Source organism: Pleurodeles waltl, chromosome 5 (genome assembly GCF_031143425.1).
Source record: "Pleurodeles waltl isolate 20211129_DDA chromosome 5, aPleWal1.hap1.20221129, whole genome shotgun sequence".
In the NCBI taxonomy this organism is placed as follows: Eukaryota; Metazoa; Chordata; class Amphibia; order Caudata; family Salamandridae; genus Pleurodeles; species Pleurodeles waltl.
In genome coordinates this window covers 964,343,123-964,358,649 of record NC_090444.1, presented here as the reverse complement: position 1 = coordinate 964,358,649, position 15,527 = coordinate 964,343,123, and the positions used below count along the sequence as shown (strand labels likewise).

At 45.2% G+C, this 15,527-nt stretch overlaps 1 protein-coding gene across 5 annotated transcripts in view; it reads left to right on the top strand.

The window, feature by feature from the left end:
- Nucleotides 1-15,527, top strand: part of ABHD12 (abhydrolase domain containing 12, lysophospholipase) — a 497,414-nt gene that overhangs the window by 326,326 nt on the left and 155,561 nt on the right. For all 5 annotated transcript variants that reach the window (XM_069235085.1, XM_069235086.1, XM_069235087.1 and 2 more), the window contains one exon: nt 10,822-10,852. In XM_069235085.1, coding sequence (XP_069091186.1) covers nt 10,822-10,852 — 31 coding nt within the window. The remainder of the gene's footprint in view (nt 1-10,821; nt 10,853-15,527) is intronic.

Below are 15,527 nucleotides of genomic sequence, written 5' to 3'. Positions count from 1 at the left end.
GTCTGGAGCTGGGTGAACGATAGACAAGAAGGCCTGTAAAGGTAAAAGCATCATGGATTTTTATTTTGAACAGAGCAGCCTCACAATAGGACTTGATTGAGAACAGAGTGGCTCAATCATGCAGTGCAAAGAACCCCAAAAATAATAGCGAGTCCATGCCCCAGCCTGGTACGGCAATCTTGCCCAGCAGTAGCATATCCCTTAGGTACCGCCTCCGCAAGATCAGGTCCATAGTGTTCACGGGCCCATTTTCAGTAATGAAGAGCCAGTCTAAGTTATATGATTGAATAAAGGCCATGGCTTCTGTTTTATTTTCACTTAACAACTGTACATTAATTAATGCACAAGCTACGTTACAGTTCACCAACCCCAGTATCCTTTGTTGGAAGTCTGGGTGGCCCCGTAGCCATTGTTTTTTCGAAGGACCTTTAAGTCCCATCGACATCAGAGAAAAGTTGCACTTAAGACAAATGTTGCAGCCCAGGGCAATCCCAACAAAATGATGGGCATCCCATCGATTTACTTTGGGCGCGAAGGCCTAGCAAGAAAAGGAGTGGGAAGAAATAAATTAAAGCTAACTGGAGTCCAGCTACTCATACCTACTAGCAAAGGCTCACCTTTGCAGCAGGCATACGGGGAAATAAAATGAATAATGAAATGAAAAGTGAGCTAGAACAACACATGAACATAAAGAAAACTGCTAAAACATACTTGAAAGAATGACTAAGATGGCCAGTCCATCAATCAATATTTGTAAAGGGTGGCTACTCACCTGTGAGGGTCTGAAGGCGCTGGGGGGAGGGGAGGAGCCACATCCGAAGAGCCACGCCTTGAGGTTCTTCCTGAAGATGGTGAGCGATGGGCTTTGTCTGAGGTGCATGGGGAGGTTTTTCCAGCTCTTTGCCACCGTAGGAAAATCTTTCACCTACACCGCAGCAGTTTCCCTGCTGTTTCCCGGAGCCAGTCACCTCCATAACCCAGCACAAGCACCATACAAGGAAAAGAACACTGCGCTCCTTAGAACGGGGTGTAGACTGAGAGAAAGGCGTACCAGTCCAGGAGAGAGTCTCCTGTCAGACTGTGATGTTTCCAAGTGTTCCATCCCTACTCCCTTTCTTCTGTTGTCACCGCAACCTAGCTAAGCCCTGACCACCTCCCCTTCACCCTCCCTTGTGCCCAACCTCACCGAGATTGCACCTGAATTGTAAGATCCGTGTCAGTGCATCTCTTCTTTTTCTTTACCTACGTTTGTTCTTTATAAAGATCAGGCTTGCATGCATCCCTAAAATACAGAACATCTTTGAGTAATTTATCATTGGCATTGCTCCTTTGTCTCTAGTTCGCTTTCTAGCATTATACATGTCAAGTATTGTAGTATAATCTCTGCACTATGTATCTTTATTTTCCTTACTTCAGATCTTTTTACTGATACATCTAAACAGTTCTGTTCCCTCGATGTTTATTGAGTACAATTCATAAACTTTTGCAACCTTTCTTGTGTGTTTCAATTTTGTTGGCGATCTGAGTAAAGTCCATGTTAGTACTAGTGTACCTACGCCAAGTTTATTTGCATAACATTAAGCATTTAGTCATATAAATGCTAATATTCATCATTCTCAGATATAAGCTACAGTTCGTACCCTTCAATAACTTTTCCATGCCCTGCATGTGCTGGGGTGTCACCCATCTTTTGTGTAGGCAGGTGAATTTTCCGTCTGGCTTTGTGTGGTTCAGTGCACCATTTTTACAGAGGATAAGCCACAGTTTGCGTTTCCCCAAAAATCACAAGCTGTGTCAGCAGCAGTCGCTTTAAAGCCAAGAGATCACTCTGACATAACACACGTGGCTACTTAAACCCCTGCTTCTTTCTTTTATGACTGGAGATTAAATCTAGTAGGCTTCATTCAACCGGCCAAAACCTGACATATCTGGAAAAGCTGAGCACTTCAGCCCCTTCAGATCTGCTGTGAAGGAAGTAAAGATGTAAGTGCTGTGTAGTGATAATGCATGGCATGCCTCTAGGTGGTGCGACCTAGAAGCATTATGTTTATGTTAAATAACATTTATGTTCGATGGCATCTGTCGCTGTAGATACACATGGTATGCATTAGCTCGCCATCTGGTGTTGGGTCGGAGTGTTACAAGTTGTTTTTCTTCGAAGAAGTGTTTTCGAGTCACTGGACCGAGTGGCTCCTCCTTCTGTGCTCATTGCGCATGGGCGTCGACTCCATCTTCGATTGTTTTCTTTCCGCCATCGGGTTCGGACGTGTTCCTGTCGCTCCGAGTTTCGGAACGGAAAGATAGCTGAAAACTGAAGATTTTCGACGGTATCGTTGCGATCCGGTTCGAGATAAACACATACGACAACGCATTGAACATCGAAGCGCTTCGGTGCCCTTCGGGGTAGATTTCGGCACACCGTCGGGGCCTAGTCGGCCCGACCGCGTGGAGAACAACGCCGATGGAACGGACCCCGTTTCGATTCTGCCCTGAATGCCACCACAAATATCCTTATACGGACCAACACTCGGTCTGTAACCTGTGCCTGTCACCCGAGCACAGCGAAGAATCCTGTGAGGCCTGTCGGGCGTTCCGGTCCCGAAAAACTCTGCGCGACCGTCGAGCGAGAAGACTGCAGATGGCGTCCACGCCAAAAGAGCATTGACAGTTCGAGACAGAAGAGGAACAGGAGGAATCCTTTTCCATCCAGGATTCAGACTCCGACGAACTCGACCATCCAAAAACAGTGAGTAAGACGTCGAGATCAGAAATTAAAAAAGGCAAAAAGGCCCAGGGGACGCCACTGCCAACCGGCCATGGCTCAACCCAAATTCACGGTGACCAACAATCGGCACCGAAAAAGGCCCATTCAGTGTCGAGATCGTCCGACTCCGGTCGAGACACCGGCACGCAGCCTCCTCGGGACCGAGAGAGTGCTAAAGAGAAGCATCGACACCGAGAGTTCGGTGTCGACACGGATCGACGCCGAGACAGTGGCGCCGAAGATCATAGAGGCCAAGATTTTTCGGCACAAAAGAAGAGGAAGGTTACCTCGGAGCCGAAAAAACAAACAACAGGGTTTTCGGAGCCGAAAAAAGCACCAACAGACCCAGTTTCAGGCTCCTATACTGAAGAACTTTCTATGTCTTCACAAATTAAAAGACACAGATTCGAACAGGAACTGCAATCCACTGAAGTGGATCACACGCAGAAGCGTATCTTTATTCAGCAGGGGACAGGGAAGATCAGTACCCTTCCACCTGTCAAAAGAAAGACAACACTTCAGTTTGTAGCACGAGAGGCTCCTCAGCAACAAACAGCAAAGACGGTAACACCTCCTCCCTCGCCTCCACCTGTAACTCCGGCTTCACCAACTTACACCCCGTCACATTCGCCAGCTCACACCGCCATGAGCCACGATGACCAAGATCAGGACGCGTGGGACTTGTACGATGCACCAGTGTCTGATAACAGCCCAGACACATACCCAACTAGGCCATCACCACCTGAGGACAGCACAGCCTATTCACAAGTGGTGGCTAGAGCAGCTCAGTTCCATAATGTGGAACTACACTCTGAACAAGTAGAGGATGACTTTTTATTTAACACCCTCTCCTCCACCCACAGCTCCTACCAGAGCCTGCCTATGCTCCCAGGCATGCTTCACCATGCAAAGGAGATCTTCAAAGAGCCAGTCAAAAGCAGGGCAGTAATGCCTAGAGTGGACAAAAAATATAAGGCGCCTCCTACAGACCCTGTATTCATCACCTCTCAGCTGCCACCAGATTCTGTGGTGGTAGGGGCTGCCAGAAAACGGGCAAATTCACACACTTCTGGGGATGCACCTCCCCCAGATAAAGAAAGCAGAAAGTTTGATGCAGCCGGGAAGAGGGTCGCTGTCCAGGCAGCAAACCAGTGGCGCATCGCAAACTCACAAGCGCTGCTAGCGCGATACGACAGAGCCCACTGGGATGAGATGCAGCATCTCATTGAACATCTCCCAAAAGATCTACAAAAAAGAGCAAAACAGGTTGTTGAAGAAGGTCAAAACATTTCCAACAATCAAATACGCTCCTCTATGGATGCAGCAGACACAGCCGCAAGGACCATTAATACGTCGGTTACCATCCGTAGGCACGCATGGCTCAGAACGTCTGGATTCAAGCCGGAAATTCAGCAGGCAGTACTTAACATGCCAGTAAACGAAAAAATGCTGTTCGGTCCGGAGGTCGACACAGCCATAGAAAAGCTCAAAAAGGACACTGACACTGCCAAGGCCATGGGCGCACTCTACTCCCTGCAGAGCAGAGGATCTTATACCACCTTCCGCAAAACACCTTTTAGAGGAGGGTTTCGGGGTCAGGCCACACAAGCCAGTACATCACAGTCCGCACCGTCCACCTACCAGGGACAGTACAGGGGAGGCTTTCGGGGCCAGTATAGAGGAGGGCAATTCCCTAGGAATAGAGGAAGATTTCAAAGCCCCAAAACCACTACCAACAAGCAGTGACTCACACGTCACTCACCCCCCCCACACAACACCAGTGGAGGGAAGGATAGGTCAATATTACGAAGCATGGGAGGAAATAACTACAGACACATGGGTCCTAGCAATTATCCAACATGGTTATTGCATAGAATTCCTGCAATTCCCTCCAGACATACCACCAAAATCACAAAATTTATCAAAACACCATTCACAGCTTCTAGAGATAGAAGTTCAAGCATTACTGCAAAAAAATGCAATAGAATTAGTACCAAGCACACAAATAAACACAGGAGTTTATTCACTGTACTTCTTGATACCAAAAAAGGACAAAACACTGAGACCAATTCTGGACCTCAGAGTAGTAAACACATTCATCAAATCAGACCACTTTCACATGGTCACACTACAAGAAGTGTTACCATTGCTCAAAAAACACAACTACATGACAACCCTAGACCTCAAAGACGCATATTTCCATATACCAATACATCAATCACACAGAAAATATCTAAGGTTTGTATTCAAAGGAATACATTACCAATTCAAAGTATTGCCTTTCGGTTTAACAACCGCTCCAAGGGTATTCACAAAATGCCTAGCAGTAGTCGCTGCACACATCAGAAGGCAGCAAATACATGTATTCCCGTATCTAGACGACTGGCTAATCAAAACCAGTTCGCTCACACAATGCTCAAACCACACAAATCAAGTTATACAAACCCTCTACAAACTAGGGTTCACCGTCAACTTTGCAAAATCCAACATTCAGCCAAGCAAAGTACAGCAATATCTAGGGGCCATAATAGACACGACAAAAGGAGTAGCAACGCCAACTCCACAAAGAATTCACAATTTCAACAGTCATTCAACACATGTCTCCAAATCAAACAATACAAGCAAGAACAATACTACAGCTCCTAGGCATGATGTCCTCATGCATAGCCATTGTCCCAAACGCAAGACTGCACATGAGGCCCTTACAACAATGCCTAGCCTCACAGTGGTCTCAAGCACAGGGTCACCTTCTAGATCTGGTGTTAATAGACCGCCAAACTTACCTCTCGCTTCTATGGTGGAACAGTATAAATTTAAACAAAGGGCGGCCTTTCCAAGACCCAGTGCCACAGTACGTAATAACAACAGATGCTTCCATGACAGGGTGGGGAGCACATCTCAATCAACACACCATAAGAGGACAATGGAACATACATCAAACAAAACTGCATATAAATCATCTAGAATTATTAGCAGTTTTTCAAGCACTAAAAGCTTTCCAACCAATCATAACCCACAAATACATCCTTGTCAAAACAGACAACATGACAACGATGTATTATCTAAACAAACAAGGAGGAACACATTCAACACAGTTAAGCTTATTAGCTCAAAACATATGGAAGTGGGCAATCCACCATCAAATTGGCCTCATAGCACAGTTTATTCCAGGGATCCAGAATCAACTGGCAGACAATCTCTCTCGAGATCACCAACAAGTCCACGAATGGGAAATCCACCCACAAATTCTGAACACCTACTTCACACTCTGGGGAACACCTCAGATAGACTTATTTGCAACAAAAGAGAACGCAAAATGCCAAAACTTCGCGTCCAGATACCCACACAAGCAATCCCAAGGCAATGCCCTATGGATGAACTGGTCAGGAATATTTGCTTACGCTTTTCCTCCTCTCCCTCTCCTCCCTTATCTAGTGAACAAATTGAGTCAAAACAAACTCAAACTCATTTTAATAGCACCAACGTGGGCAAGACAACCCTGGTACACAACACTGCTAGATCTTTCTGTAGTACCCCACATCAAACTGCCGATCAAACCAGATCTGTTAACGCAACACAACCAACAGATCAGACACCCAGATCCAGCATCGCTGAATCTAGCAATCTGGCTCCTGAAATCCTAGAATTCGGACACTTACAACTTAGCCAAGAGTGTATGGAGGTCATAAAGCAGGCCAGAAGGCCATCCACTAGACACTGCTACGCAAGTAAGTGGAAAAGATTTGTTTGTTACTGCCATCATAATCAGATACAACCACTAGACGCAACTCCAAAACATATAATAAATTACTTGCTCCATTTACAAAAAGCAAGGCTAGCCTTCTCTTCTATTAAAATACACCTTGCAGCAATATCTGCATACCTGCAGACTACCTATTCAACTTCCTTGTATAGGATACCAGTCATCAAATCATTCATAGAAGGTCTTAAAAGAATTATACCACCAAGAACACCACCTGTTCCTTCATGGAACCTAAACGTGGTCCTAACAAGACTCATGGGCCCACCTTTCGAACCCATGCACTCTTGCGGAATACAATTCCTAACCTGGAAAGTTGCCTTTCTCATCGCCATTACATCTCTGAGAAGAGTAAGTGAAATTCAAGCGTTCACAACACAGGAACCTTTTATACAAATACATAAAAATAAGGTCGTCCTACGACCTAATCCAAAATTTTTACCAAAAGTTATTTCACCGTTCCATCTAAATCAAACGGTAGAACTACCTGTTTTTTCCCACAGCCAGATTCTGTGGCTGAAAGAGCACTACATACATTAGATGTCAAAAGAGCATTAATGTACTACATTGACAGAACAAAGAACATCAGAAAGACTAAACAGCTATTTATTGCATTCCAAAAACCTCATGCAGGTAACCCAATATCAAAACAAGGTATAGCCAGATGGATTGTTAAATGCATCCAAATCTGCTACCTTAAAGCAAAAAGACAACTGCCCATTACTTCTAGGGCACATTCAACCAGGAAAAAAGGTGCTTCAATGGCCTTTTTAGGAAACATCCCAATGCATGAAATATGTAAGGCAGCCACATGGTCTACGCCTCACACATTCACCAAACACTACTGTATAGATGTGCTATCCGCACAACAAGCCGCAGTAGGTCAAGCTATATTAAGAACTCTATTTCAGACAACTTCTACTCCTACAGGCTAATCCACCGCTTATGGGGAAATAACTGCTTACTAGTCTATGCATACCATGTGTATCTACAGCGACAGATGCCATCGAACTGAAAATGTCACTTACCCAGTGTACATCTGTTCGTGGCATCAGTCGCTGAGATTCACATGGGCCCACCCACCTCCCCGGAAGCCTGTAGCAGTTCAGAAGTTACCTTCAATTTTGTACATTTGTATATATATTATTTAAACCTTTAATAGGTACATACTTACACACTTCATTGCGCGGGCACTATTACTATAGTACAACTCCTACCTCACCCTCTGCGGGGAAAACAATCGAAGATGGAGTCGACGCCCATGCGCAATGAGCACAGAAGGAGGAGCCACTCGGTCCAGTGACTCGAAAACACTTCTTCGAAGAAAAACAACTTGTAACACTCCGACCCAACACCAGATGGCGAGCTAATGCATACCATGTGAATCTCAGCGACTGATGCCACGAACAGATGTACACTGGGTAAGTGACATTTTCATTCTATACCTTCCCCAGAAGCAGACCTTAGGACAATGAGCATGCAGTAAAATATGGAAACTTGACCCCTGTCCCCAACTTGCATAAAACACTCAATATATCAAGGCTGAATGCTTACTTAGGTAGTAGGCAGCCAGTAAGTCCAACATGGCATGAACTCATGACTATCACCTTATATGGCTACACAGTTTTCAGCCTGTTACTTCATTAAGGCCGCTTGTGACTCTCCTTGTGTAACCGCGTGATTGCATGTAACTATGCAACTTTATACCCAAAGCTGATCCCCTGGAATGGCTTCTTTGTGTAATCGTGTTGCGATTCATGTTTGTTTTTTTTGGAAGTGTTTTTTTTTTTAGATATTTGTCAGTGCAGATCGTGGGCTGGTGGGAGTGCTTGAGCTAATTCGCAAACTTGATGCGCACATGGGGAGGAAAAAGTGCAGTGTGTGCACGAAAATGCCTTGCATACTCAAATATGATCCCGGTGAGAGGTATGTGGGTGCGGCCAAGCAAGTTGAAAGCATGCACAGATCCACCGTGGGATGTCTCCGCTGTGGCTGGCCACTCCTCTCCTTTCCCTATGGCAGCCTTAAGACACAACGCAGGTAAGAAATGGCAGCATTTCTGGCCCCAGTATACTCCATCACTCGTGGAAGCCGTGGCCTGTGGAGTACATAATACACATCTACGCCCACACAAGGGTAGAAATGAAACGCATTGGCATCTAAGGGGCCTGTAAGGCCCGTACATGGCACATTACTCCCCAGGAGACCTTGGGTGAAAATGAGAAATTGCAGTCAACAGCAGGCCTGTGGCTCCACCCACTTGGTTCGTGGGTTGAATACACATTCGGTCAGCGATCACGCGGATGAAGGCCAGGGACTGCAGGCGCAGTACTGGTCCCAGGCCCAGCTCCAGCTCCAGCTCCAGCTTATGAACGCGCACCGCGTGGTCGCAGATTTGTAAAGGCCAGCTTGCCACTGGTATATGTAGCGCCATATTTACCTGAATCTGGCACTTTGCGTTTATTTATTAACTGATACACTTGATATATCTCAATAGACGCCTCGGCAGCACAACTTCGGAGCGCTTCGAAGCGCTATTGACATTCCCGACGACTTTCATGAAATGAGTGTTACCAAGATGGAACATTTATTTATTACCAGATAGTCAATTTACTGTGTACTTAGTTTTATGAGAGCGACTAAGCTATTAAAAATGACTGAGCATGGTAAGATTTACATAATAATATTCAGGAACGAGTATGCTTATTAGCGTTTTGGGGACACTGTGAATAATTATGCTTAGTTGTAGATCGTTCGTCTTTACGCCCTGACGCAGATGGATCTCAGGTAGACAAAAATGCAGTGGGACGCTCTGCATCTTATTTTAATATTCATTATGCATTCGTCTCCCAAAAACGAAATAAAAAATGAGTCCAAGGCACTGGTAAGCATCTCGTCGGGATGCCATCTGAGTGCGGCTATGAAGGCCGGCTGCAGGGGCTTGTTAGCCAGCGCACTCCTCCTGCTGCCCTACGCGACAGAGGACCAGGAATGTACTCAGAGGAAGGGAGCGTCCTCTTTACTTGTCCTTTTCCTGGTTCCCATTCTGTGCTTTCCTAGCCGCAAGGCAGCAGATAGGTTGTTAAGGAGACGCAGCATGTGATGCTGTTGCGCCAAAGTGTGCATCAAATCATTTCTGGTACCCCTGGTGCTTTGTTGTTGTCCATGGCGGAGTCCGGCCACATAAGTGGACATCATTAGGTAGTTTCTCTGACCGGGAGGTGTAATCACGAGTTGTGTGAGCAAAGTAAATATGGCCTTGAAGCTCAAGTCTGCACTTTTAATTAATCACCGATTTGTAAACAGTGTTATTAGGTCTCACCTAAGAGCCTACTCATTGCTTATCACTGTATTGTCACTCTGATTTGCTTGCATCTTATTCTTTATCTTTTGTGGGCATTAGTTCCCTTCTTGTGTTTACCATTCACCTGGAGCATAGCCAAAGTACTTTACTTCCACTGTTTGCCTTAGGGGAGCTACTTTATTCTTTGTATTTAAGCACGCAAGAGTGCACGTGTTTTCCAGCTGTCTCCCACACGTGCTTCTCTCTGCTCCAGCATCGCGCGTCGCGCTGTCTCTAAGAGTGCTTCCGCCCCCCCCCGCCCCCCTCCACTCCCCCTCCACTCCCCCTCGACCGTCTATTCCCCTCCACGTCTCTGGCTGACCCATGTGCTTTTGTCCTCACCCGCGCTTATGTTGCCCTCTCACTTCCAAGTGCTTCTGTGGCCCACTGTATTGCTCTTGTTCGTGCATGCGAATCTGTGCCCTCCGCCATTCTATGCTGCTCTCGTTCCTTCATGTGATTCTTCCCGCCCCCGCACCGTAGTGCTGTCTCTGGCCCGTGTCCTCCCCCAGCTTCTCGCCTCCAGACCCATTAACATTAAAAAGAAATCAAACGGCGCCTTGATGGACCGCCGGGCTTTGTCATTTTTCAGCCCGTGCACGTGTTTACCACCTGTTCGCGTCTACAAAATCCCATGGCCTGGCCTGCCGCCTTATTGTGCGTACTCTGTTTTTTTATCCGTTCCTTGTGCTGTACAGCATGAAGAAAATACATTGGCAGAACCAATGGGTCTCTAAGGCGAGAACTAGGCTTTCGCAGTGTTTTATTTTTGTTTTGGTTTGTGTGATGTCAAACGTTGCACAGAATGAGAAATTACATTTGTGAAAAACATAAACTTTGACAGGACCTTAAACGTAAAGTGACAGTTTTTAATTTACTTCTTAGGTTATTAAAAACAGAGTGCAGTTGGATCACTGTTAACCTGTCTGTTTTGTTCATCTGTATTTCTTTCAGGGGTGGAGACCACCGCGTGCAGCTGTACAAGGTGAGTCTGTAGGAGTGCGGTAAAGAACGGATCGCTGACAGTGAATTATACTCTCATAACTTGGGTTCTTGTAAAAGGTTTTCCCTGAGTGATAAACCCCGCTTGAAATGGAATGTGAACTTCTGCCAACGTGACATCGCTGTGATCTTGCTTTTAGCAGAAACGTCCGGACATGGCTGGAGTTTTAACAACTGAACCAAGGAGAGTGTGATAGAACTGTCTACTGAGCAAATTTCAGGAGGCTGTTGACCTCTAATTTTGTAGGCTGAAAGGATATTATAGTTGGCACTCGTTTGGATAATGGATTACAGGGATTTAGAGGCCAAGAGCATTGTAACCTCATTCAAGCAGTAAATGTACCAAGGCAGACTTTGATATTGTTTTGCTGGCCTTGGTTATTTTACTCTGTCCGAGGGATCCTGTGGGTGATGCTGGCTACTTTAACGTTTAATACATGTCGAATTTGTGTTAAAGTAAATTTTCAGTTCAATTCAACGTTTCGTTATCGTGTTAATTAATTCAAACCATAACAATATTTTTTATTACAAATACAATCTTAAATAAGATAAAAGTGGAAGTGCAACTGTGCATATTAACGTGCAGGCTCACAATTCCTTTGTAAGAAATGGTTAAGAGGAAACATGCTAAAACCGAGTACACGTTGATTTAAAAGAAACTTCACAACCAGCCTTCCGCTCCAAAGAACGATCAACCAAATTACTGACATTAATCTCTGTATGTTTTTCAAACTGTCTGTAAGTAAATTCATTTTTTATGCACCGAGCTACAGTATATAAAATACAAGTCCTGTGTTTTGTGGGAGTTTGCTAATGCTCTGTTGAGTATGTGTGCGTGGTCTGTGGGGTTATATCCACAGTCCTTTGGGTATATGCACCAAAGCGGTGGTGCACCTATACCACTGCCCTCCTTGGGCTTTTCTGCGACTCTTCCGCTCATATGGCACCAACCTTTTGGGCACATGCATATGATCCTGTGGCTATGTCAGGGTACTTTTGGGTGTTTGCCGGGTTGTACGTTTGGGTATGTGCCAGGGTACTATGTGTATATGCCAGTGTCATTTTGGGTATCTATCAGGGTTCTTTTTCTTATATGCCAAGATTACTTTAGTTATGTGCCAGGGTCCGTTAGGGTGTTCAACAGGGTTCTTTTGGCTGTATGTCGGGGTTTTGGCAGGTTTTTGAAAAGGGTTTTTTGGTAGCTGCCAGGAGTACTCTTCAGTATTTGCCAAGGTTCTTTTGTTTATGTGCTAGATTTTTAAAAAATTATATGCCAGGGTTTTTTTGTTACAAGTTAGAGTTCTTTTGGGTGTGTAACAGGATTGTTTTGGGTGTGTGCAGTGCTTTTAAATATGTAAATTAGGGCTAGTCTCTTAAGGTTATTTGCTCGGTATCTTTGACTATAAACCTGGTTGTTTCGGGTATTTGTAATATTCTATAGGATATTTGTCAAGGTACGTGTATTTGGCAGGGCACCTTTGGGTATGTGTGAAGTCCCTTCTGAGTATTTGCTTAGGTCCTTTTGGAATTTTGTACAGATGTGTTCTTATTATGGCAAGGATGCAAGGGAGGGAGTGAATGTTTTATTTCATATTGATCATAGTACTTACCTAGTATTCTGAAGCTAATATGAGGGATTCTTGAGTAGATAACAGATGTTCCAAATCACTGGTCACAGTTCTGAAACCTTAACTTGGATACAAATGCTCCCACAAGAGCAGTACTCTTGGAATTTCCATCCTGTTTTTTTTCTTTTAGGACCTAGTTGTGATTATTAACAAAAAACACAAACAGCATGATCTGGTGTTGAAAACATTCGTTTTAACTCCCACAAAGTGCTTTAAATTGGAATAAGAGGGTTGAGGAGGGGTCTCTAAAAGGGGTATGGCATGGAATCCTTTCCTAGAGATGAGCCACGTTTGGTTTAAAACCTCAGATTAAATCCAGTGGTTCTCATAGCATGCCCCCTGACCAGTAGTTTGAGGCCTTTCTGCGTTACCTATTTTTGCATCCAGAGATATAGCACAACAACAGACATTTCAATAAACCAGACCTATTGGCTTTGCTAGTGCTTGCTAATAGTATTATATTATTAATAAGAGCAGTGATATTTTTGTGACTTATTTGAAATGAAACTGTTGCGATTCTGAAAATATGACACTGTAAATTAAACATTGTTAACCTGTGTAGATGGAGGTAATGGCCTTCGGAGTCTGAATCCTTCCCGTTATCCCTTTCACACCACTCTCTAAAGTCTCTCAAACTTTTTAGTGACTAACGCCTTTACTCGTCCTGCACTCACGCCCTTCTCCTCCTCGCATTTCCTTTCATCTGCTCCACTTCACCATGCCCCCAGATGCAACCCACCCTGTCTGTAAGCACGGCACTTTCTTTTCCTGTTACTTTGTCCATATTGCGACAGCTGTGTACTTACTTGCATGTAGAATAAGCCCTTTAAGACCCAGTAAGAGGCAATGTGTGAGAGCCGTCAGCCTCAACTCCAGAGCTCTGAAACACCCATCTGCACCCTGAGCCCATCCAGACACCAGCAGGAGACCTAGTTCACGACATGCACAACACAACAGTCATATGTTGCCTGAAAAAAACTACGGAAGCACAGCGTCTGAAAAGAAAACAGTCCTAGGGAATTGGCCATGAAGTAAAACGTGTAAAATGGCTGCATCACATGCATAGGTTACCCTAATGGTTTTTGCAGTTACTTTTGAGAAATCGATCAGTATTTTTGCTTGTATAGTTAAGGTCATGACTATAGTGCCCGACAGCGACCCGTTTCAAAATCAGTGGTGAATTATTGCCTGGTGGCAGACCCGGCAGGACCCGCCGCACTTAAAGCCCTGCTCTCACAAATACTGCTTATTGGTCAGAGCAAGACGGTATTACCGAACAAGCACACTGCACATACCCCGATGGACACCAGTCCCTGGAGGCACAGACTGGAAGAAGGAGGCGACAATTGGGAGGGCGAGGGTTCATAATTCAAACCTCTCATCGCCGGCTGATGGCAAATTAAATTATTGTATGCATCTGCATGCATTTTAAATGTGCGTGTTCCCTCCCTGCCGATTGCACCCTTTTTGTCCCCGAAAAAGACCCATAAACGCCCACTTGTAGTTTAATCCGACTTGGAGTGATACTCAGCCGTTACGATCAGCTCTAACACAGAGATGTGTCTGGGTTCCACCCAGGATCGGACTGGGACAAACATTTGGCATCAAAATAAAAGTTGCCCACATTAGCGAAGCATAATTAAAAACGAGGTAATATATGGAAATGAACAGTAAAAACTGCCCATCTGGCAAAAAAAAATCGGCCCACAACTGCTAGAAATCTGGCCCACACGCTGATCTGTCAGACCAGTACATCTGGCACTGCCGGATTGCCCTATAGACCAGTCCGACACTCGTTCCACCAGACCCAAAAAAATGGGAGTCGTTAATCTCATCTGTGACTCAAAGCAGGCAAGAAGGTGTCAGTTTTCATTGTTCGAGATATCAGGATCAAACAAGTGTTTGGGTGCTTCAGTCATGGCGAGAGAAGAAGAAGCTATAGGAGGCCTGGTGGGGGGACTCCTGTGTGAACTTCTGAGGAGCAGAGACCTGGGCTGGCTGCGATTGTTCCTCCACAAGTAATGTGGCACCTGAGTTCATTCACAGAGATTGAGACCCCTAGGACTAGCTTTTAATACTGACCCTGGCACCAAACTGAAGATCAAGTGACTGTGGTCAGATCAAGTATGCTTCCTGTGCATGAAAACTGTAGATTGTGACATGGAGTGCAGCTGTAGAATGTAATGCAATGATACCGCTAAAGAGACGTGTAAATCCCCTCTGACTACACGATTGGGTTTAGTCCCCCACCCCCCCAGTAACGTGTAGCACTCCGTCGCTCTCCAGCTAGGTTTGTGCTGTGTCCCATAACCAGCACGTGTGTACATACACAAATGCTGCTCTTTATATGTGCGTCTTAGGGCTGGTGTTCTCATGGGAATTTTCGACAACTTGGTAAGGTCCACCTCATCTCCTTTTCACTTTTCTTTTTCTCTCAGCACTTTGCAACTGGGGGTGCATAACTTGGAATGTTGCAAGAAAACTCCACGTGTATCTTCATTCCACCTACCCCCAGACCTTCCACATGCAGGACCTCCAAGGAGACACCTGAATCCCTCCCAAGATCTGTGCCACATTTTCGCTGCAAATCAGTCCGCTCTTTGAATAGTGGGCAGTAGGTGCTTCCTGTTCTGTCGGTTGGTCTCTTACTGCTCAACTTCTTCTCTAGGTGAAGTGCTTTGCCCTGGCACATTTCTTCACTGTGATGCCTCTGTGAGTGACCATGTGAAGGGCAACCAGGCTGTGGCTACCCAGATGTTAGGCTCGAGGCATCGAATACTAGAATCCAACGGAAACTGCTGAAACAACTTCGAGATGCAGGGAGCCACACCACGAGCTCCCACTCATGAATCATGATACATGTACCCAGTGCGCTACCAGCCATTTTCTCTACGCAGTCACACTGTTAACATTGCTAGTGTATTTGGGTATCGGCCAGGGTTGGATTCAGTTGACCTGCTATTAGTTTGCATGATGTGTAAATTGCATCCTGTTACTCAGTCAGGGATCAACATCTCATAACTATAATTG